At 42.9% G+C, this 23,019-nt stretch overlaps 1 protein-coding gene across 6 annotated transcripts in view; it reads left to right on the top strand.

Moving 5' to 3' along the window:
* LOC119968875 (sentrin-specific protease 7-like) overlaps positions 1-23,019 on the top strand; it is a 102,459-nt gene that overhangs the window by 9,063 nt on the left and 70,377 nt on the right. For 5 of the 6 annotated variants that reach the window (XM_038801803.1, XM_038801801.1, XM_038801802.1 and 2 more), the window contains 3 exons: positions 12,866-12,985; positions 15,107-15,228; positions 16,446-16,655. In XM_038801803.1, coding sequence (XP_038657731.1) covers positions 12,911-12,985; positions 15,107-15,228; positions 16,446-16,655 — 407 coding nt within the window. In that variant the 5' untranslated portion in view covers positions 12,866-12,910. The remainder of the gene's footprint in view (positions 1-12,865; positions 12,986-15,106; positions 15,229-16,445; positions 16,656-23,019) is intronic. The other variant, XM_038801804.1, reaches the window with a different exon arrangement.

Genomic DNA, 23,019 nt, shown 5'->3' with positions numbered 1-23,019 from the left:
ATGTAAAACGTGCAGACGGCGCACAGACAGTGACCCAAACTGGGAATCAAAAATGGCGCTGTGAGGCAACAGTGGTACCCTCTGTGCTACCGTGCCGCCCTGTCTAGTTCACCTGTCAAGTTCTTGACGTTCACAGAGGTACCATTATTTTTACAATAAAATATAACCCATTTTGTATGTCCCATGTTTCTCACCTAGCTGTTTGGCTAAGATTGATAAAGCCCTCCCTTATACAAGGCCGATGTGTTTTATAGGTGAATGTTCATTTATCAAATTAGGCAGAAGAAGACAGTTTTATCATGGTAGTAGAAAGTTCAATACAAATACTAGTTTCCACTCTTCCTTTCTGAATCCTCTCTCTGTGCAGAAGCAACCTCCTACTGGGGAAAAGCCCTGCTGTTTAAGTACAGGCTTCAGTAAGCATCACCTGCTCAGTTCACTCTGAAGCAAGGCGTAGTTTACTGTTAAAGGGACCTGCATTTCTAACATTGTCAGACGAAGGTGCGATTTAAACCTTGTCTTGGCAATGTTATGACAGCCTGGGTTATTGCGCGTCAATTCCAACTCCACTTGGCCCGGAATAACAACACAGTGAATTAAGCAATAATTATTGGAAAAATACTCAAAATACTCGCAGCCCAATAATTACAGTCACCAGGTTTGGAAATTACAGCTTTTCTAGAGAGAGAGAGAGAGAGGGAGAGTGAACAGGTCCTTGTCTTTGTTTGCAACCTGTAATGGTTTCCCTGTAGATTTTAATTCATTTACGTTCTCTGCAGCTTCAGAAATACAGTGGTTATACAACTTTCCTGGAGAAAATGTGGAGGAGAAAGAGTGTGCAGGTCCTTGTGTCTAGGACTCGACTGCTCCCTGAGGTCTCTGGGATCCCCCACTGGGGTAGGATCTAACCACCACCTGTTAACAGACAGTGTACAGCCTTTTGGCCAATTCATTGGCCACCAGCCAATCAACCAAAGTGGGCCCCATCCCATCTCTCTGGTGCCAAAAAGTTTGAGATCTCCTGTTCAAACTAGCAGAGTGTTCTCTTCATAACTCCTGAATTCCCCACTCATCTCTGCTGCTTGACTTAAAGACACATGTCAATTGATCTATGTCTTATGGTGTTGTGGATCAAAATGATAACGGCAAAATAAAACAAAGGGGAAATAAGGGAATAAAGAGGAAGGGCCCTTACAGCAGAGGCCTACATGTGATGCATTAAAGTAATCCACTTGTGATATTATGTACAGTATTAATAATCTTTATTAGTGTCACAAGTAGGCTTACATTAACAATGCAATGAAGTTACTGTGAAAATCCCCTAGTCGCCACATTCCGGCACCTGTTCGGGTACACAGAGGGAGAATTCAGAATGTCCAATTCACCTAACAAACACATCTTTCGGGACTTGTGGGAGGAAACCCACGCAGACATGGTGAGAACGTGCAGACTGCACAGATGGTGAGCCAGCCGGAATTGAACCCGGGTCCCTGGCGTTGTGAAGCAGCAGTGCTTTTTAAAAAAAAAAAAAAAAATTTTTTTTAGAGTACCCAATAATTTTTGCCAATTAAGGGGCACTTTAGTATGGCCAATCCACCTACCCTGCACATCTTTGGGTTGTGGGGGCAAAACCCACGCAGACATGGGGAGAATGTGCAAACTCCACACAGACAGTGACCCAGGGTCGGGATTCAAGCCCGGGTCCTCAGCGCTGTAGACAGCAATGCTAACCACTGTGCCACCGTGCTGCCCCATGAAGCAGCAGTGCTAAACACTGCTACAGTGCCACCCATGCGTTTGTGGTTAAGTTTGGAAATCTCCAAGCGTAATGCTTTTGAACCATTGAATATTTAATGTTTGTACTGTATAAGTTTTTAAAAAATGTGCCTTGGAAGCATGTTGCTTTTCAGCACTCCCAGCCATATGGCGGGAATTGATGCAGGTTTAGAACATAGAACAGTACAGCACAGAACAGGCCCTTCGGCCCTCAATGTTGTGCCGAGCCATGATCACCCTACTCAAACCCACGTATCCACCCTATACCCGTAACCCAACAACACCCCCTTTAACCTTACTTTCATTAGGACACTACGGGCAATTTAGCATGGCCAATCCACCTAACCCGCACATCTTTGGACTGTGGGAGGAAACCGGAGTACCCGGAGGAAACCCACGCACACAGGGGGAGGACGTGCAGACTCCACACAGACAGTGACCCAGCCGGGAATCGAACCTGGGACCCTGGAGCTGTGAAGCATTTATGCTAACCACCATGCTACCCTGCTGCCCTGCATATATCTCAGCCACGTTTAATGGAGAACTGCTGAGTAAGAGCTGCAGCATCTACCGACAAGGATTGAAAATTAATGGAGAGAGCTTACCCACTATTTAGTTTCTAGTCTGTTGTGGGAGTGTATCTGTTATCAGATCACATGTCCACAAAGGCGGGAGGCTTGTAGGGCTACTGAGTATTCCAAAGAGAAATATTCATTGATATTTTACTTGATAATTTTATACAAAATGTCCTCACAAGAGGTTGAATGGTTCGGTTAGTATTTTGGTATATTCATTGTCTGTAGCATGTTGGGATGTCATGTGACAGTACCTTTAAGAAATGGTGTGTATATAAATATCTGTCGTGAGAGAACCTTTAAGAAATGGGTATTTACTACTGCAGTGATGTCGGTGGGTGGAGCTGGTCTGTCTGTCAGCTTTTTACTTTCGTCTTTGAGCATGCTGCAGGGTGTGTTTTAGTTTTGTTTTCAGTGTTGGAGCTGAAGCCAGACCAAGCAGGTTACTGCTGTTCTCTTTGCCACCAAAAGACGATCTCTGGCTCATTTGGTGAATTCAGAATTATAAATATTATCAGTAGTGAAGTTAAGACAGATGTCTTTCTGTTTTGAAGGTTTTTTTTTACAGTCTTATGGATGTTAAAAGGAAAGCTTAAAGGATTACTTAGTGTTGTATTCTTTGGGGTTGTATTTGAATTGATGGTTGCTAAGATGCTCACTATGTTTTAAAAAGGTTAACTTGAGTTCATAGAATGAACATTGTTTTGCTTTTAAAAAATACTTTTCCATTTCTGCTGTACCACACCTGTAGAGTGGGCCGTGTGCTCTGCATACCACAATCTAGTAAATGTTGTGGGTCAGGTGAACTCCATGATACACTTTGGGGTTCTCTAAACCCTGGCCCATAATAGGGTTGACTTATGAACTTGCTATTATCAAATTGTTGAGTATGGCCCCATAATGGTCAACACAGGCGAGTGAGTGGGCTGCCCGATTGAATTTGGGCATGTTCACTAACTATGACCATAAGACCATAAGACATAGGAGTGGAAGTAAGGCCATTCGGCCCATCGAGTCCACTCCACCATTCAATCATGGTTGATTTCAACTCCATTTACCCGCTCTCTCCCCATAGCCCTTAATTCCTCGAGAAATCAAGAATTTATCAATTTCTGTCTTAAAGACACTCAATGTCCCGGCCTCCACCGCCACAGACCTACCACTCTCTGGCTGAAGAAATTTCTCCTCATCTCTGTTCTAAAGTGACTCCCTTTTATTCTAAGGCTGTGCCCCCGCGTCCTAGTCTCCCCTGCTAATAGAAACAACTTCCCTACGTCCATCCTATCCAAGCCATTCATTATCTTGTACGTTTCTATTAGATCGCCCCTCAACCTCCTAAACTCCAATGAATATAATCCCACGATCCTCAGACGTTCATCGTATGTTAGGCCTACCATTCCTGGGATCATCCGTGTGAATCTCCGCTGGACCCGCTCCAGTGCCAGTATGTCCTTCCTGAGGTATGGGGCCCAAAATTGCTCACAGCATTCTAAATGGGGCCTAACTAGTGCTTTATAAAGCCTCAGAAGTACATCCCTGCTTTTATATTCCAAGCCTCTTGAGATAAATGACAACATTACATTTGCTTTCTTAATTACGGACTCAACCTGCAAGTTTACCTTTAGAGAATCCTGGACTAGGACTCCCAAGTCCCTTTGCACTTTAGCATTATGAATTTTGTCACCGTTTAGAAAATAGTCCATGCCTCTATTCTTTTTTCCAAAGTGCAAGACCTCGCACTTGCCCACGTTGAATTTCATCAGCCACTTCTTGGACCATTCTCCTAAACTGTCTAAATCTTTCTGCAGCCTCCCCACCTCCTCAATACTACCTGCCCCTCCACCTATCTTTGTATCATCGGCAAACTTGGCCAGAATGCCCCCAGTCCCGTCATCTAGATCGTTAATATATAAAGAGAACAGTTGTGGCCCCAACACTGAACCCTGCGGGACACCACTTGTCACCGGTTGCCATTCCGAAAAAGAACCTTTTATCCCAACTCTCTGCCTTCTGTCTGACAGCCAATCGTCAATCCATGTTAGTACCTTGCCTCGAATACCATGGGCCCTTATTTTACTCAGCAGTCTTCCGTGAGGCACCTTGTCAAAGGCCTTTTGGAAGTCAAGATAGATAACATCCATTGGCTCTCCTTGGTCTAACCTATTTGTTATCTCTTCAAAGAACTCTAACAGGTTTGTCAGGCACGACCTCCCCTTACTAAATCCATGCTGACTTGTCCTAATCCGACCCTGCACTTCCAAGAATTTAGAAATCTCATCCTTGAAAATCGCTTATTGTCACGGGTAGGCTTCAATGAAGTTACTGTGAAAAGCCCCTAGTTGCCACATTCCGGCGCCTGTCCGGGGAGGCTGGTACGGGAATCGAACCGTGCTGCTGGCCTGCTTGAAAAGCCAGCGATTTAGCCTGGTGAGCTAAACCAGCCCATTAGAAATCTCATCCTTAACGATGGATTCTAGAATTTTGCCAACAACCGAGGTTAGGCTAATTGGCCTATAATTTTCCATCTTTTTTCTTGTTCCCTTCTTGAACAGGGGGGTTACAACAGCGATTTTCCAATCCTCTGGGACTTTCCCTGATTCCAGTGACTTTTGAAAGATCATAACTAACGCCTCCACTATTTCTTCAGCTATCTCCTTTAGAACTCTAGGATGTAGCCCATCTGGGCCCGGAGATTTATCAATTTTCAGACCTTTTAGTTTCTCTAGCACCTTCTCCTTTGTGATGGCAACCATATTCAACTCTGCCCCCTGACTTTCCTGAATTGTTGGGATATTACTCATGTCTTCTACCGTGAAGACTGACGCAAAGTACTTATTAAGTTCCTCAGCTATTTCCTTGTCTCCCATCACTAGATTACCAGCGTCATTTTGGAGCGGCCCAATGTCTACTTTTGCCTCCCGTTTGTTTTTAATGTATTTAAAGAAACTTTTACTATCATTCCTAATGTTACTGGCTAGCCTACCTTCATATTTTATCCTCTCCTTCCTTATTTCTCTCTTTGTTATCCTCTGTTTGTTTTTGTAGCCTTCCCAATCTTCTGACTTCCCACTACTCTTTGCCACATTATAGGCTCTCTCTTTTGCCTTGATGCATTCCCTGACTTCCTTTGTCAGCCATGGCTGCCTAATCCTCCCTCTGATAAGCTTTCTTTTCTTTGGGATGAACCTCTGCACTGTGTCCTCAATTACTCCCAGAAACTCCTGCCATTGCTGTTCTACTGTCTTTCCCACTAGGCTCTGCTTCCAGTCGATTTTCGTCAGTTCCTCCCTCATGCGCCTGTAATTACCTTTATTTAACTGTAAAACCTTTACATCTGATTCTACCTTCTTTCTTTCAAATTGCAGACTGAATTCTACCATATTATGATCACTGCTTCCTAAGTGTTCCCTTACTTTAAGGTCTTTTATCAATTCTGGCTCATTACATAACACTAAGTCCAGAATAGCCTGTTCCCTCGTAGGCTCCATCACAAGCTGTTCCAAAAAGCCATCCTGTAAACATTCAATGAATTCCCTTTCTTTGGGTCCACAGGCAACATTATTTACCCAGTCCATCTGCATATTGAAGTCCCCCGTGATCACTGTGACCTTGCCTTTCTGACATGCCCTTTCTATTTCGTGGTGCATTTTGTGCCCCTGGTCCTGACCACTGTCAGGAGGCCTGTACATAACTCCTATTATGGTTTTTTTGCCTTTGTGGTTCCTCAACTCTACCCACACAGACTCCACATCGTCTGACCCTATGTCGTTTAGTGCTATTGATTTAATTTCATTTCTAATTAACAAGGCAACCCCGCCCCCCTCTACCCACCTCTCTGTCTTTTCGATAGGTTGTAAATCCCTGGATGTTTAACTGCCAGTCCTGAACCCCCTGCAACCACGTCTCTGTGATGCCTACCACATCATACCTGCCAGTCACAATCTGGGCCACAAGCTCATCTACCTTGTTCCGTACACTGCGGGCATTTAAATATAGCACCTTTAATTCCCTATTGACTGTCCCTTTTTGTTTTCTTAGTGTGGTGGACCTTGGTTTACTGAGCCTTTCCATACACTCTGTCATATTTTGTGAGATGGGGACTATCGTAACCTCTCCTGAGCTCTGTCTTTTCGTGATTTTTTGTAATCCTAAGCAGCTACGCTTCCCACTGATTCCTTCACCTCTTGGTTCCCTGACTTTCCCTTCCCCCCCTTGAGTAAGATTGAATACATTTAATACATGCCAAATATTTCATAAGTTAATCATTCATATATTAATAGAACTGCCATCAACTTCAAGTGGTAAAAACAAAAGAAATATTTACGCTTGATTGGATGTAGAGGGAGCATACGGCTCTCACCGTCAATGTTGTGTGCTATCAGCATGCGCCTCACTTCACGTGCCCAGTCTTTACATGTGCATCATTTTAGTTATACCAGTAGGAAAAAAGCTACTTGGATGAAAACCAGCGTAAGGTGGCAACTCTGCACGTGAGCAACAGTCTCGTGGGTCGCACTCCGAACCCTGATGGGCCATATGTGGCCCCCTGGCCGCAGGTTGCTCACCACTGGTATAGCGTATTATTGCTTGTGATATCCTGTAACTACGAGAGAAGTTTGCACTTCTGAAAACTGGCCTTTGTGCTAAAGCTGTTTACACTTTGTATAATGTTTAATGTGCATCTGATGATTTTTATATGTTATGAAAAGGAATAAACAACTTGCATCTCTATAGTGACTTTAACGTACAAAAGCCTCCCAAGGTGCTTCACAAAGGTGTAAGCGTACATAAATGGAGACCGTGTATTGAGTCGAGCAGTTTCAAGTGCATATATGATCCAAATTGAGCACTCACCATTGCAGATGAAGTTCTATTTTTATGTGCTACATCCTCGAGGGACCTTTTATTAGTAATGGTGTTGATGCACAAGTTGAGTCCTCCAGGAGCCAATGCCATAAATCAATTAAATCTATCCCAGTGTAGAAATCCATTACTTAGAAATCATTGAAACTTACAGCATAGATGGAGGCTGCTTGGCCAGGTATCTTTGAAAGAGCAGTCTTGCTCAGCCCCATGTCACAAATTTTCTCTAATCTGCTTATCTTCCCACTCCCTTTTAAAATTATTTATGGACTCCGCTTCCAACAGTTTTCAGCTATGTTTCAGATTTCTGACGGTTTCAAATTCGTGACTTTGAATTACTTACTAATTTACCACAGGAATATTTTTCCTTAAAGCTCCTTTTAGGCTACCCCTCAATCTTCTCTGTTCCAAGGAGAATTGTCCTAACTTTTCCAACCTCTCCTCATAACTGGTCCCTCATCCCTGGTAAGATTTTGCTAAATTTTTTCTCTACGCTTCTGAGGCCTTTACACCTTTTCTGAAGTCTGGGCAGCACGGTAGCACAAGTGGATAGCACTGTTGCTTCACAGCGCCAGGGTCCCAGGTTCGATTCCCCGCTGGGTCACTGTCTCTGCGTAGTCTGCACGTTCTCCCCGTGTCTGTGTGGGGTTCCACCGGGTGCTCCGGTTTCCGCCCACAGTCCAGAAATGTGCAGGTTAGGTGGATTGGCCATGTTAAATTGCCCTTAGTGAATAAAAAGGTTAAGAGTGGTTATTGGGTTACGGGAATAGGGTGGAAGTGAGGGCTTAAGTGGGTCGCTGCAGTCTCGATGGGCCGAATGGCCTCCTTCTGCACTGTGTGTTCTGTGTGGAGTGGACCATTCCTGAAGTGGAAGAGGTGTATTAGAATAAGCCCAAAGCACTTGTGATTTACATTAACATCTCCCAAATATTACCATTGCTATGTCAAGTAGCAAAATTTTCATAAAAGCATGAAACATATTTGACATTCAGCAAAAGACTCTCTCAAATTTTTATTTGATAGAATGTTTTCCTGATTACAAAGATGAGGTTTACGTAAATACAAGATTAGCTGTGTGCTTAGCCATGAGGAAGAAAGTTGTCAATGAACTGGTTTGATGAACAAAATTGCAATATGAAGAAATGTGTGTTAATAGATTTGGGGAGAGCAAACTAGGCAAGGAAGTACATACCAAATGGCAGGGTAATGAGAATTCTAGAGAAACAGCATGCTCCTCCACCAAATTTTGAATGTAACGGAATAGATAGATAAGGTGGTCATGAAGGCATAAGGGAGGGCAGCACGGTGGCACAGTGGTAGCACTGCAGCCTCACGGTGCTGAGGTCCTAGGTTCGATCCCGGCTCTGGGTCACTGTCCGTGTGGAGTTTGCACATTCTCCCCGTGTTTGCATGGGTTTCGTCCTCGCAACCCAAAGATGTGCAGGGTAGGTGGATTGATCACGCTAAATTGCCCCTTAATTGGGAAAAAATGAATTGGGTACTCTAAATTTATTTTAAAAAATGAAGGCATAAGCGACACTATCCTTTATTAGACAAGGCATATAACAAGAGCAGGGTGGTTATGCTTGAACTGTATAAAACACCAGGTACGGAAGAGCTAGAGCAGGGGTGGGCAAACTTTTCCGTGCAAGGGCCACATTCAGAAATTCACAATTCACAAAGGGCCGCATAGTATATTAAGTAAAATAATTACTTCACCCGGTTATGATTCTGGGCGCCTCATATAGAACAGTACAGCACAGAACAGGCCCTTCGGCCCTCGACGTTGTGTCGAGCAATGATCACCCTACTCAAGTCAACGTATCCACCCTATACCAGTAAGTAACACAACAGCACCCCCCCCCATTAACCTTAAAAAAAAAAATTTAAAAAAAAATATTTTAAAAAAAAAATGACTTGGTGGGCCGCAGAAATACCTTTGGCGGGCCGCATGCGGCCCGCGGGCCGTAGTTTGCCCACCCCTGAGCTAGAGCGTTGAGGTAGCTGCTTTGTGCCCTCACTTTAGCAAAGAATTCCCAGGTTTGTGTCTTCCCTCTTCAACAGATTTGGTGCTACTGTTAAACTGAGATAATCAGTATTTGTGCTAACCTCCATGAAATAAGTGCTCTGTTACTTCAGAAGGTATGTGTTTTCTGGTGATTCTTCAGGAGACCTGTTTTGTTAGACTAGGTGTTTTAGGTTTTCAGCATGTTTTGAAGTCTTTTTTTAAGTAGAGAGAATTAGTTTATTAAATCATGTCCATGTACCATTCATCCTATTCGTGGCTTATCTAGAAAGATGAGCCGATGTTGCCTCCCTCTCAGCAATTTGTCTTGGGCAACCATTTTTAGAAGACTGTGCACTATTTTGTTGATTCTAGTATGGACCGTGCAAACGATTGTACCTTGCATCTCTACATGAGCAACCGTACCATTTCTAAACGAGATGATAAGGGATTTAGAATCCTGATAGTTAATGGGTCCCTGAGATACCCAAGTGGAGTTTGTGCAGTCATGGAAAGAGTCGGAATCCCACATGAGTATTGAGTAAGCTATTTGGTTTCCATATTTTTCAATATTCTGAACGTAGAAAGATGTAATATATTCAGCGTTCTGCTCATCTCCTACTCTGAAAAAGGCACTGTTTCTATAACATGTCAATTCCTTGGGGATCACTCTCAAACAGTTTGAATTTGAATTCTTAATTTTTTCCACTTTATTTCCCCATCTAAATGAATAGCGAATATTAGTCATCTTTAGCTTTGAGGAAATTACTTTAGAAACCACTTGGAAATGAAGAATAAGAGAATATTGGCTTTTTATATTTTGATTACTACTGTCATTTCTTTGTGGAGTTCTTGGAAGGCAGCCCATTTTCCACATCTATAACACCAGATACTCTCAGGTCCAGCCTTTTATTTTGCAGTCCAATCAACTCCTCTTGCACATCCCCATATTAATTGTTCCACTGTTGGTAGCTATAGTTTCATCCTGAGCTCTGGAATTTCCTTTCATAGCATCTCCACCTCACTTAACCTCTCTCTCTCCTCTAAAATGCCATTTAAACCTACATCTTTATCAATATTTGGTCTTTTTTTACTGTCTTCTTTGTGGCTTGGTGGCAAACAAACGTTGTTAACTCTCCTGTGAAGCGGCACGAGACGTTTTTTACATTAAAGGTGCTTTATAAGTGGTTTAGTGTTAGTTATTTATGTCAAGGCACTGTCGGATTAAAATTGATGCTGTTGTTGCCCCTTACACTCCCCCATGTATATAACTGCTTTTGGCTTTATTTTTAAAGCAGGAGAATCATTTTAAAAAGTAAAGATTGAATTTTTTGAGGGCGGCAGGGTGGCGCAGTGATTAGCACTGCTGCCTCACGGCGTTAAGGACCCGGGTTCGTTCCAGCCCCAGGTCACTGTCCATGATGAATTTGCACGTTCTCCCCATGTCTGCGTGGGTCTCACCCCCACAACCCAAAGAGGTGCAGGTGAGGTGGATTGGCCATGCTAAATTGCCCCTTAATTGGATACTCTAAACTTATATTTTTTTAAAAATTGCATTTTTTGAGGGGTTTGAAGTTTATAGAAGTGCAATCTTATGTTGGATTCCCCCACAAATGCTTTATGTTTCCATTTTGTGAAGTGAGATGAGTTGAAAGGTTGGTCTTCCTCTCTTTCAGTGCTATAATTTCATCATCTTTCATCCCTGACCATGTTACCTTATGCATTTTTATATCTTTTTGCTGTTGCCCTGCATCCGGTTTTTATCCCCCATTAGGTCCATTTTCTGAGGATTGTGAATATATGTAGGTATACAGTAACCTCATAATGTTGCTAATAGAGTAGCAAACTGTAGTTTGAGTTCCAATCCTACCAGCATAAGCTCAGAAACTGAATTTGAAGTTATGGGGTAGCATCAGTAGAAATAAGCAGCACAAAAACTGTTGGTGCAAAACTCAACTAGGCGGTTGACTCCAGGACAATTGGATGAGTGATAAACTTGTCAATGTCTCCCATATGCCAAGAACAAATTAGTGACATTTTTGAAAGATACTAGTTCATATTTCAAACATTGTTGGTCTTCAACCAGTCACAAGATGTGTAGGCTATGACTTCTCCCAGCTTCCTCACCTCCCTGCATCTCTCCCGCTTTCCAGGTTTTGTGGGTGTTTGGGTTTTCTCTTGGTCATGTTGTGATGAAACAGCTGTGATTAAAATACCTAGGCATTCGTTTGTGCTATTCCAGGCTGTTGAGAACCAATGGTGTACCTTGGCTCCTTTATTTCTTCTCCCAAGATGGTACCGTATCCTTACAATTATGTAATAAAATTAAAGCGTTTGCATTCTGGCTCATGGCTAACATTGTTCAAGTAACCCAGTTCTTACATTGTGAAATACTTTTGAGTACTCCATTTTCTTTTTCAAATTAAGGGGCAATTTAGCGTGGCCAGTTCACCCTACCCTGCACATCTTTGGGTTGCGGGGGTGAGAACCATGCCGACACGGGGAGAATGTGCAAACTCCACGTGGGCTGTGACTCGGGGTCGGGATCGAAATCGGGTCCTCGCAGCAGTGCCTGCCACTGTGTTGCCCTGAAATACTGCTTTTATATGCCCAGACTTTACAATAGTAATGACAGCCAAGTTTTCAGCATTTGCAATCATTGCTCCCTGAAACTTGCAGCAGCTTCCGGAGTAAATGCAAGCATAATTAAATGCAAATATCGAGCAGTTGCTTGTCAGTGATTCTATGGGTGGAATTTTCAGGCCCTTCCTGCTGCTGGGATCGTCTGGTCCCACAGAAGGCGACCGAAGGGGCTGGTTTAGCTCACTCAGCTAAATCGCTGGCTTTTAAAGCAGACCAAGCAGGCCAGCAGCACGGTTCGATTCCCGTACCAGCCTCCCCGGACAGGCGCCGGAATGTGGCGACTAGGGGCTTTTCACAGTAACTTCATTGAAGCCTACTCGTGACAATAAGCGATTTTCATTTCATTTCATTTCATTTCCCAGTGGTTTCCCCAGCAGTGGGTGGGGCAGACAAGCCACATAAAATGGCGTAGACTTTGGCGGAACTGGATGATTCCGCCAGCAGCTAATAGGTGACCTGTCTCTGCCCACAGTAACATGGCGGCGGTGGGGGGGGCAGGTGGAAAATCCTGATAAGTGTCTCCAGAGGAAATCGTTAAACTGGTGAGAACTTTCACTCCTAATACCATATTCGTATCACTGTAAAAAGAACCTTGGAAAAAGGTACACATTGTTGAATGAGGTTAAATTGGATTTTTAATGGCATACTGTGTTAATAATTACAGCTAAGTAGCCTTATTGGCCATTAAACAGCAACATTTATGTTCATTATTACATTCAAAGTTTATTGTCGTTAGCAATTTCCATTGCTTCCTGAAATTCAGCCCAGTATATTGTAGAATATTGGCATGAGTGGGCACACTCAAATACACTTGCATGTATCTGTAAATTGTTCTGTCACCTATTTGAATTCTTAAATAGTTTACAACTTTGTAATTAATTTGTAGTTACAGCTTGAATTCCAAATTAATGCCTATTTTCAAAGCAGTAAATAATTAGATGAAGAATCTTGTCATTCTAATTTCAGTGTTTTACTTCAGCATTCTATTATTTTCTTTTTCTAGTCTGGGGGAAGATTTAAAATTCCAAAGAAGAAAAAGGTCTCTGAGATGGACAGTGTAGAGACCCATTCTCCTCTATCTCGACTTCCTGATTCAAGAATAGAAAATTTAAAAACATCACATGTGAGTTGAACTGATATTTCATAAGCAATCAAATTATTTTTCTATCTTCAAATTTTTCCACTTATTTCCTGGAAGGAGTTAACTTGTATATTGATACCTTCTCCAAATTTCTGATCTTCATGATTTATTATTTCATTCATGGGATGTGGATGTCATCAGAACAACCAGCATTTATTGGCCTCCCTAATTGTCTTTGAAGATTGTAGTGACAACTGAGTGTTTTACAAGGCTATGTCAAAGCGAAAAGTCGACCACATTGCTGTGTGGCTGGAGTCGTGCATAGAACAATTGTAGTGCACTATTAGCACGTGGTAGGTACAAATCAAGTTGGCATAAACCAGGGAATTAAGCATGAAACATGCTGGCCAACGTAGCTCTCTAATACATATTTTGGCATACTTAAACATTGTAGTTTTTTTTTAAATTTAGAGTACCCAATTCTTTTATGTTCCAAGGGCACAATTTAGCATGGCCACCTACCCTGCACATTGTTTTGGATTGTGAGGGTGAGACCCACGCAAACATGGAAAGAATGTGGAAACACCACACAGTCAGTGACCCGGGGCCGGGATCGAACCCAGGTCCCTGGTGCTGTGAGAAACATTGAGAGTTAAAGTCCTCGATTCGTCCATGCGATTCAACCCTTGGCACTAAGATGGCACAGAATAGTGGAAACCCCAATTTTGGATTAGCAACTAGTGGCTGAGGGTCTGGAGCTCAACCCGAGTAGGTGGTAGAGGCAGAAATCTCATTGCATTTATAAATGTACTTGGATATGCACCTGAATTGCTGTAAACTATAGGGCTGTGAACCAAGAGTTTGAAAGTAGATTAGGCTAGATTGTTCTTTTTCAGCCAACACTGGCAAGATTGGCCAAATGGCCCTGCATTTTTTTTAAAGGTTTGTCTGTCTGAACTCTGTCTCTTCCGCTCTCATTTTCCTCCCTGTTAATGTTTTACTATTTTGTGGGGAGATGGAGGCCAGTGGTGATGTCACTGGGCTAATAATCCAGAGACCAGACTAATACTCAGGGACACTGTTTAAAAACCCACCATGACTGCTATTGGAATTTAATTCTACTGACACTAACAAAAAAATCTGGAATGAAAGTTTATTTTAGTTTCAGTAACGCTAACCATGACTACATCATCGATTGTCGTAAAAACCCATCTGGTTCACTAATGTCCTTTTAGGGAAGGAAATCTACTGTCCTCGATCTGGTTTATATGTGACTCCAGACCCACAGCAATGGGGTTGATTCTTAACTGCCCTCTGAAATTTCCCTTTTAACTGAGGCTGCTGGACCTGAGTATTTCCAGTGGGAACAGAGTTGGCTTCAGAAAGTTGGAATCTAAACTGGCTTTTGCAATACGGTATGGGCTGGATTCTCCAGCCTCTCAGTCACGTGTTTCTAAGTGGCGGAAGGCAACGCGTCGTTTGCTGGTGTCGGGATTCTCTGCTTCTGCCGCTGTCAGTGGGAATTCCCAGAAGCCATCCCATGCTGCCAGGAGACCCACAGTGAAGGGTGTGCTGACGGTGGTACCAGAGAATCCCACTGAAGTGAACGGCTGGAGAATTCGGCTTTTATGGTTTTGAAAAAGAAATAAGACGTCAGCAGATTTAGTCTGCAGAAGCAATACTTGTATATGTTATGAACCATGATGTATTGAATTCTGTTGTGTATAGCATCTTCATGTTTTCCTCTGCCGTAAGTAATTAGCAGTTCTTGTTTTTTTGCAAGACTATAATCCTGTTTCACTAAAATTGAAAGAACTTCACAGAAAACAAAGCCTAGCTCTGTTTCAGGCTTCTACAAGTGTATTGAAGGGTTCTGCTTGTACATTTCAGGAGATTCACCCTGAAATGTTCAGGTTTAATTTTGCAATGCTTTTTCAAATGTTTTAAATATTTATTTTTATTTTTATGCAAATTAAATATTTTGACATCGTTTTCTGGGAAAATATTTTGCTTAATTGAATTATGGGTTTGTACTACAGATCACACTATTTCTCTCCAGTCAATACCCTGGATATATATTTTGCTCTTTTTTTTCCCCTCTCCAAACCCCCTGTTATCATGGGTTAACTTGCTTTAAACATTAGATTTTGGGTCTATTTTCAGAAGCGTTGGCCATTCTCTTATAATACTTTCAATAAAACAAGAAATCAAGACTCAATTGTTTATAATCAAAGGAGGAACTGCCGTTCAAAGCACAAGTTTCCACAAGATGAAGTACAATTCAAGTAAGAATATGATCACTTGTCCTTTTAGAAATCTGTTCGCCCAGGTAACAATGTATATTCCACCTTTTTGTAGTAGTATATTTATTCTTTGTTGATGAGATTGAACTGATATTGTTGAAATGTAGTGAATTGTTTCATTCAGTCTGATCAGCCACCAGTAGGTAATTTTAATCATAACATGGTTAGAGGATATTGCTTCTGTCTTTCCCAAGCTGCTTAATGGCAAATATGTATTGATATTACCTGACCAATAGTGAATCTGGATTTGAGAAGTGCCTAATGCAAAGTCCAAAAGTGAATGGCAGTATTGACTTTTCTATGCTTGTGTTGGTCAATCTTTGAGTTAATCCTCTAATTTTGTGTTCCTTGTATAATGTTCCTTGTATAATGTTCCTAAAATCCTTTATTGTTTTATTTTAGTTTCTTGCAGTTCATTAATTTGTCATTTCATTTGCTTTGACTGTCCTTTGTAGCTTCAATATCATTTCTTTCCTTCATTTGCTTTCATAAGCTCTATGGCCTACCAGTGGCAACAGAAGGCATTGCACTACTATCTTGTTAAAAGCAAGTTACTGCGGATGCTGGAATCTAAAACAAAAATAGAAAATGCTGGACAATCTCAGCAAGTCTGCCAGTATCTGTGGAGAGAGAACGGCGCTAACGTTATGAGTCTGGATGACTCTTCCGCAAAGCTTTGACAATGAATCATCCAGACTTGTAACATTGGCTCCGTTTTCTCTCCACAGAGAAAGCACCAATAGTATCTGAGACTATGCAATCCTGTTCAAGAGTTGGTATCACTGAATTTGTGTCCCTCTTTTGATTTGGACGAGGCTAAAATTAATAGCCCAGCCATGCAGGCAAGCAATGTGCTTTAACTATTGCTGACCTGTATGGATCTTCCTCAACCAATGGATATATTGTAATCTTTGAGCTTATTTATGTGTTCCATTATTTATCTAAATTTCACAATAGTTGAATGGGAAAATTTTATAAAGTGGAATAGATATTCCATAATACAAAGGGAACATTAAGTCCAACTGGAAGAAGGATAGGGAACTCACTTGTAATAATGGTAACTTTTTTGAAATATTACATTATTTCTTTTAATGTACTCTGAGATTGATTTCCCTAAGTACATCTTTTAGTTATTTTTGGGAGGACTTTCACTAATTACTTTTTAAACGTGTGTTTGTGTTACACTTTGCCTACAACAGGGAAGCCAGAATTGTACTCAGAGATGTGCTGATGACAGATTCAGGAAGACAACATTTGCTGCACCTTAAAAAGCGAGACTGTAACACTGTCGAAAATACTGACACTTCACATGCAAAACATCACACATCAGCAAGTGAACTTAAAGATAATTGTCATGTGGAAACCAAAACATCTCACCAAAGTAGTCAGTCCAACATTTTAACCAGCAGGTGGGTTCTTGAGCTATGCTTCAGCTAGCTGCTAAATGCACAAATGCATCAGTTTTGTTTCTCTTTTTGTGAAGGCTGCAAAGACTTCACCCTGTACACTCTTGCCAGTTTGCTCTGGATTATTCTTTGCTGATTCTTAAAATTCCAATATAGGTGAATTGCGTTTATCTTAAATGCACTTGGGATTGGTGCATTTCCCTCTGAAAATCACTAGGGTGATGTCCAGGAGCTTAACATCTTCTGAAGCACAGGATGATTTGATCTTTACCAGTTTTATAACTGCATAAGATCAAGTTGGTTTTTTTTCCCAGCCACATATTTTCATCAGCAAATCTTCGCTTTTCTCCCAGGTGGAAAAAAATCTTCTTGATTTTGTTTTGGAATTGAGCAATTCCACCTTGCCTTAGCCTGACCAGTTCTCAATGTTGAGATGTGTTTATTTTGTTTGCTGGAATTTTTCCCCAGTGGTGGATACCTGTGCCACACTACGTATTCTGCATATCCTTGCAGATTTTGTTGAAGACTGTATTTTCTTTTGCCCGATGCATCTCCATCTAAATTCATATCATTTGTAATACCAGCAATCTATATAATCTTACTAGAATAATAATCTCATGCACTCCATTTCCTTTCACAAATTTCACTTTCTACTGTCAAGATTTTTGATCATGCTTTTTATGTCTTCATTGAACACTGGAAATACTTGTCTTGTTGTAATGGGAATTCTGAATCCAGGGAGATGCTTTTAATGGCATTGTTGTGAGCTGTGACCATTAGATAGTGTAGCTCAAGATAATGCCCCTGAAGATCTACTGGCTTAAATGTATAGATATTTCAGGTGTGTAAGAGGAAAAAAGTGCTATCGCACATGATGGCATAATGGGTGTTCATAGGACTGATCTGTATTGTTTGTGGCTATCTGAGACAGTGATCAAATACTTTGGATTCTTCTCTAACCAACAAGGATTCTTTTGCTCTCAAATCACAAAAGATGTGGGTGTGTCTATTTCCACATTTTTCATGCAGTGGTACACGTACTGTGCTATTTCTTCTAAGGCAGTTCTATATGGCAACTTGGTAAAATGCCCTCTAACAGATAAACCTCTGATCTTGGGCTGAAGTTGCCCGAACATTAAATCATTGATCAGTGGTACAGTAGTCATGCTCCAGTTACTAATCAGCGTTGGAACTTGCTGTTCTGAGGAGTACTGTTTGCCTTGGTGAGTAGCCCAGTTTTGGGTGTACGCCTGACCTCTGCTTTCGAGGTTGGAGCTAAATCCTGGCTATTGTGAGAGTTCACAAGAACACAAAAAAATAAGAGCGAGAGTAAACCATATGGCCTGTCAAGCCTGCTCTGCCGTTTAGTACAATCATGGCTAATCTTGGGCTTCAACTTCACTTTCCTGCATGCTTCCCATATCCCTTGATTCCCTTAAGAGACCAAAAATCTGTCTTAACCCAGCCTTAAATGTATACAATGATGGAGAATCCACAACCCTCTGGAGTAGAGAATTCCAAAGATTCACAACCCCATATCTACACTAAATGATCAGCTTCTTTTCCTGAGACTGTACCCCCGTCTTCTAATTCCTGGCACAGAGGAAACAATCTCTTAGCAAATGTCCCTTCAGAATGTTTCAATGAGATCACCACTCACAGATAATATAGGCCCAGTTTATTCAGCCTCTCACCAAAGGATAACCCCCTTATCTCAGGTGTCAATTGTATAATAATCTTTATTGTCACAAGTAGGCTAACATTAACACTGCAATGCGTTACTGTGAAAAGCCCGTTGTCGCCACATTCCGGCATCTATTCGGGTACATGAGAATGTCCAAATTACATAACAGCACGTCTTTCAGGACTTGTGGGAGGAACACCCAGAGGAAACTCCCGCAGACATGGGGAGAATGTGCAGATTTCGCACAAACAGTGACCCAAGCCTCGAATCGAACCTGGGCCCTGTGGCACTGTGAAGCAGCAAGTTAACCGCGGCTACTGTTCCGCCCAAAATACAACTAGCAGAGAATGGTTTTCGATCCATCGACCTCTGGGTTATGGGCCCAGCACGCTTCTACTGCACGACTCTGCTCCCTACCTTCACTGTACTGCCTCCAATTCAACTGTATTTTTCCTTAAGTATGGAAATCAAACCACACACACTATTCCAGCTGAGATCGAATCAAAGCCATGTACAATTATTGCAAAACGACTTAATTCCTGTATTCCAACCCCTTTGTAATACAGGGCAACACGCCATTTGTCTTCCTAATTGTTTGCTGTACCTGCATGCTAACCTCCAGCATTCCTTGCACGAGCTCAAGCCCAAGTCTCTTTGTATATCAACATTTACACCCTTCATTTCACACCTTTAAAAAAATATTCTGCTTTTCTATTCTTACGACCAAAGTGAATACCTTTACACTGCCCGACATTATACTCAATCTGTCATCTTGTTGTCCACTCCGTTAACGTGTCTGTCTCTCTTTGCAGCCTTTCTGTGCCCTCCCCACTGCTTACCTTTCCACCTTGCCGTGTAATATCAGCAAACTACGATAAGTTACTCTCTGTCCCTTCATCTAACTAATATAGATTGTAAATAGCTATCTTGCCTATTAACTTTTTATGTGGTACCTCGTCACATGCCTTTTGGAAACCCAGGTATACTACATCTATTGGTTTCTCATTACTACCATACGAGTGATATTGTTGCCTAGTTTTATCGGCATTCTTGAATTTCATTTCCTATTTTATGGAATATCATCAAACCATTTTGTTTTTAGCACATTCTATAAATTACCAAGGAATTTTCTGTTGAACCTATTGCATTTTAATAGTGATCCTAATTCTTGTCAGAAATTGTCCAGTTTTCTTTTTCTAGAAATGCCTGCCAAACCTTTTCATCAATGCATTCCTCCAAGATTAACTAAACACTCTGACAGGACTAAAGATTTGAATAAGCTTAAAATATATTAATTTAGCTGAACAGAATTGGTTTACCGTTTTGTACAATGTACAGGAGATTATGTGAACTAACAAATTGTGAGTTATTAAAGCCAGTCCAGATATAATAATAATGATCTTTATTGTCACAAGTAGGCTTACATTGCAATGAAGTTACTGTGAAAAGCCCCTAGTCGCCACATTCTGGCGCCTGTTCGGGTACACTGACGAAGAATTCAGAATGTCCAAATTACCAAACAGCACGTCTATCGGGACGTGTGGGACGAAGCCCACGCAGACACAGGTAGAACGTGCAGACTCCACACAGACAGTGACACAGCCGGCAATCGAACCTAGGACCCTGGCGCTGTGAAGCCACAGTGCTAACCACTGTGCCACGATGCTGCATGCTAGAGATCAAAAATAAAAGCAAAGTTCTGGTAAACCCAGCAGGTCTGGCAGCATCTATGGGGAGAGAAACAGAGTAAGTCTTGCCTCACAAATTTGATTGAATTCTTTGAGTGTAGGTCTTATGAGGAAAGGTTGAGGGAGCTAGAGCTTTTCTCATTGGAGCGAAGGAGGATGAGAGGCGACTTAATAGAGGTTTATAAGATGATGAGGGGGATAGAGTGGACGTTCAGAGACTATTTCCTCGGGTGGATGTAGCTGTTAACAAGGGGGCATAACTATAAGGTTCGGGTGGGAGATATAGGAGGTGGTAGGTTCTTTACTCCGAGAGTGGTTAGGGTGTGGAATGGACTGCCTGCTGTGATAGTGGAGTCGGACACTTTAGGAACTTTCAAGCGGTTGTTAGATAGGCACATGGAGAATGACAGGAAGTGGGATAGCTTGATCTTGGTTTCGGACAAAGTTCGGCACATCGAGGGCTGAAGGGCCTGTTCTGTGCTGTACTGTTCTATGTTCTATCATAGACAGGTGAGAACGGGTGGGTTTATGTTGGTTCCCTCACCAACTGCCAGAGATCTAGTCTGGCAGATATGTCCTTCAGAAATCTGCCAGCTTGTTCAGCAGTGGTGCTACTGACCTGCTCTTTGTTTCCTATCTAGAATATGTTGTGTTATTTTTACCCTCTTACTTCTTTCATGAGATGTTCAACGTGGAGGAGTAGTAATTCATGAACTGGAGAAAAGTGGTAGGTAACAATCAGCAGAAAGTTTTCCTTGCTCATGTTTGATCTGATGCCAAGAGACTTCATGGGATCCAGAGTCCCATGTTGAGGATTCCCAGAGCCACTTTCTTCCAACTGTAGTGCACTGTGTTGCCACCTCTGGTGGGGCTGCCCTCATTGTGAAGCCAGGCCTAATGACGGATGGCGATAGAGGAGTCTGATGCTTTAGCTGTAACATATATATTTTTTTTATAAATGTTTTTTATTGGGTTTTTGAACAAGGTATAATTACTGTTATGTACACAGAATGAGTAATATATATATATATATATATATATATATACACACACACATATTTTGAAGAGAAGGGCACACCCCAACATAAAATACAATAAAATATGAAATAGAATAACTGGTAGGGTATTGTGCACCAGCTCGACAGCGGCAGCTCTGTCTCGCTGCCGTCCCGCGCTCGCCTCCGCTTCTGCTGCTCCTCCAGTCCTCCATCTTTATTTTTCTCGTTCCCACTCCTGGAGATGTCATGCACGTTTTGGCATCTCGTGCCTTCCTTCCGGCTCCCGTTTCCCCGCCCCACCCCACTGGTTTTCCTCTCTTGTTCCCCCCCCTCTCCACGGTTCGCCTTTCTTTCCTCAGGTTTAGCTGGTCTCCCCCCCCCCCCCCCCCCCCCCCCCCCCCCCCCCGTGGTTCACCTTTCCTCGGGTTTAGCCGTCTCCTTCCCTCCCAGTCTATCTCTCCCTTTCATGCCTTGGCTACTTTCACCTGATTCTTGGCTACTTTCCCCTGATTCTTGGTTACCTGGCTATTCTTCCTCTTGTTCGTTGGCCACAAACCGGTCCCGCAACATTCGCGTGAATGGCTCCCACGTTCTGTGGAAACCGTCGTCTGACCCTCGGATGGCGAATTTGATTTTCTCCATTTGGAGAGATTCCGAGAGGTCGGACAGCCAGTCTGCAGCTCTGGGTGGTGCTGCTGACCGCCAGCCAAACAGGATTCTACGGCGGGCGATCAAGGAGGCAAAGGCAAGGGTGTTCGCCCTCCTCCCCAGGAATAGATCTGGCTGGTCCGAGACCCCGAAGACCGCCACTTTCGGGCATGGCTCCACCCTCACCCCCACCACTTTGGACATTGCCTCAAAGAAGGCTGTCCAGTACTCCACAAGTCTGGGGCAAGACCAGAACATGTGGGCGTGGTTGGCCAGGCCTCCTTGGCATCATTCACATCTATCCTCCACCTCCGGGAAGAACCTACTCATACGGGTTTTTGTTAAGTGGGCTCTATGTACCACTTTTAGCTGCATCAGGCTGAGCCTTGCGCACGTGGAGGTGGAGTTGACCCTATGCAGTGCTTCACTCCAGAGTCCCCACCCTATCTCAATCCCCAGGTCCTCCTCCCATTTCTTTCTTGAAATGAAATGAAATGAAAATCGCTTATTGTCACGAGTAGGCTTCAATGAAGTTACTGTGAAAAGCCCCTAGTCGCCACATTCCGGCGCCTGTCCGGGGAGGCTGGTACGGGAATCGAACCATGCTGCTGGCCTGCTTGGTCTGCTTTATAAGCCAGCGATTTAGCCTTGTGAGCTAAACCAGCCCCTGGTTGCGTCTTGTTGCGTCCAGTACGGTGTCGGCCCTTTCTGTCAGTCGGTCGTACATGTCACTACAGTTTCCCTTGTAGTATGCTTGCGTCCAGTAGTTCTTCCAGTAGTGTCTGTCGTGGCGGTTGTGGGTACGTCCATGTCTCCTTTCGTAGGAAGTTTTTAAGCTGCAGATATCTCAGCTTGCTCCCCCTGGCTAGCTGAAGATTCTCTGTCAGTTCGTCCAGTGTTGCGACCCTGCAATACTGCCGTCCGTGTATAGGTCCCTGACTGACAGTGTCCCAATGTCCTGCCTCCACCTTTTGAAGGTGGCGTCAGTCAGTGCTGGTGTGAACCTATGGTTGTTGCAGATGGGAGCTTTGTCCGACATTTTGGTAAGGCCAAATTGCTGCCGCAGTTGGTTCCAGGATTGGAGGGTGGCTGTCACCACTGGGCTGCTGGAGTGTTTTTTGGGTGGGGATGGGAGTGCTGCCGTGGCGAGGGCCCGGAGGGAGGTCCCCACACAGGAGGCCTCCTCTGCGCGCACCCACTCGGCCTATGGCTCCTTGATCCATCCCTTTATTCGCTCGGCTGTCGCCGCCCAGTGGTAGAATTGTAGGTTTGGGAGGGCTAGCCCCCGCCTGGATTTTGTTTTTTGTAGGACCTTCTTTGGGATCCTAGCATTTTTACCCCCCCATACG

This window comes from Scyliorhinus canicula, chromosome 7, assembly GCF_902713615.1.
Source record: "Scyliorhinus canicula chromosome 7, sScyCan1.1, whole genome shotgun sequence".
Taxonomy (NCBI): domain Eukaryota; kingdom Metazoa; phylum Chordata; class Chondrichthyes; order Carcharhiniformes; family Scyliorhinidae; genus Scyliorhinus; species Scyliorhinus canicula.
The sequence above is the reverse complement of the archived record's forward strand: the minus strand, read 5'-3'. Positions and strand labels throughout refer to the sequence as shown.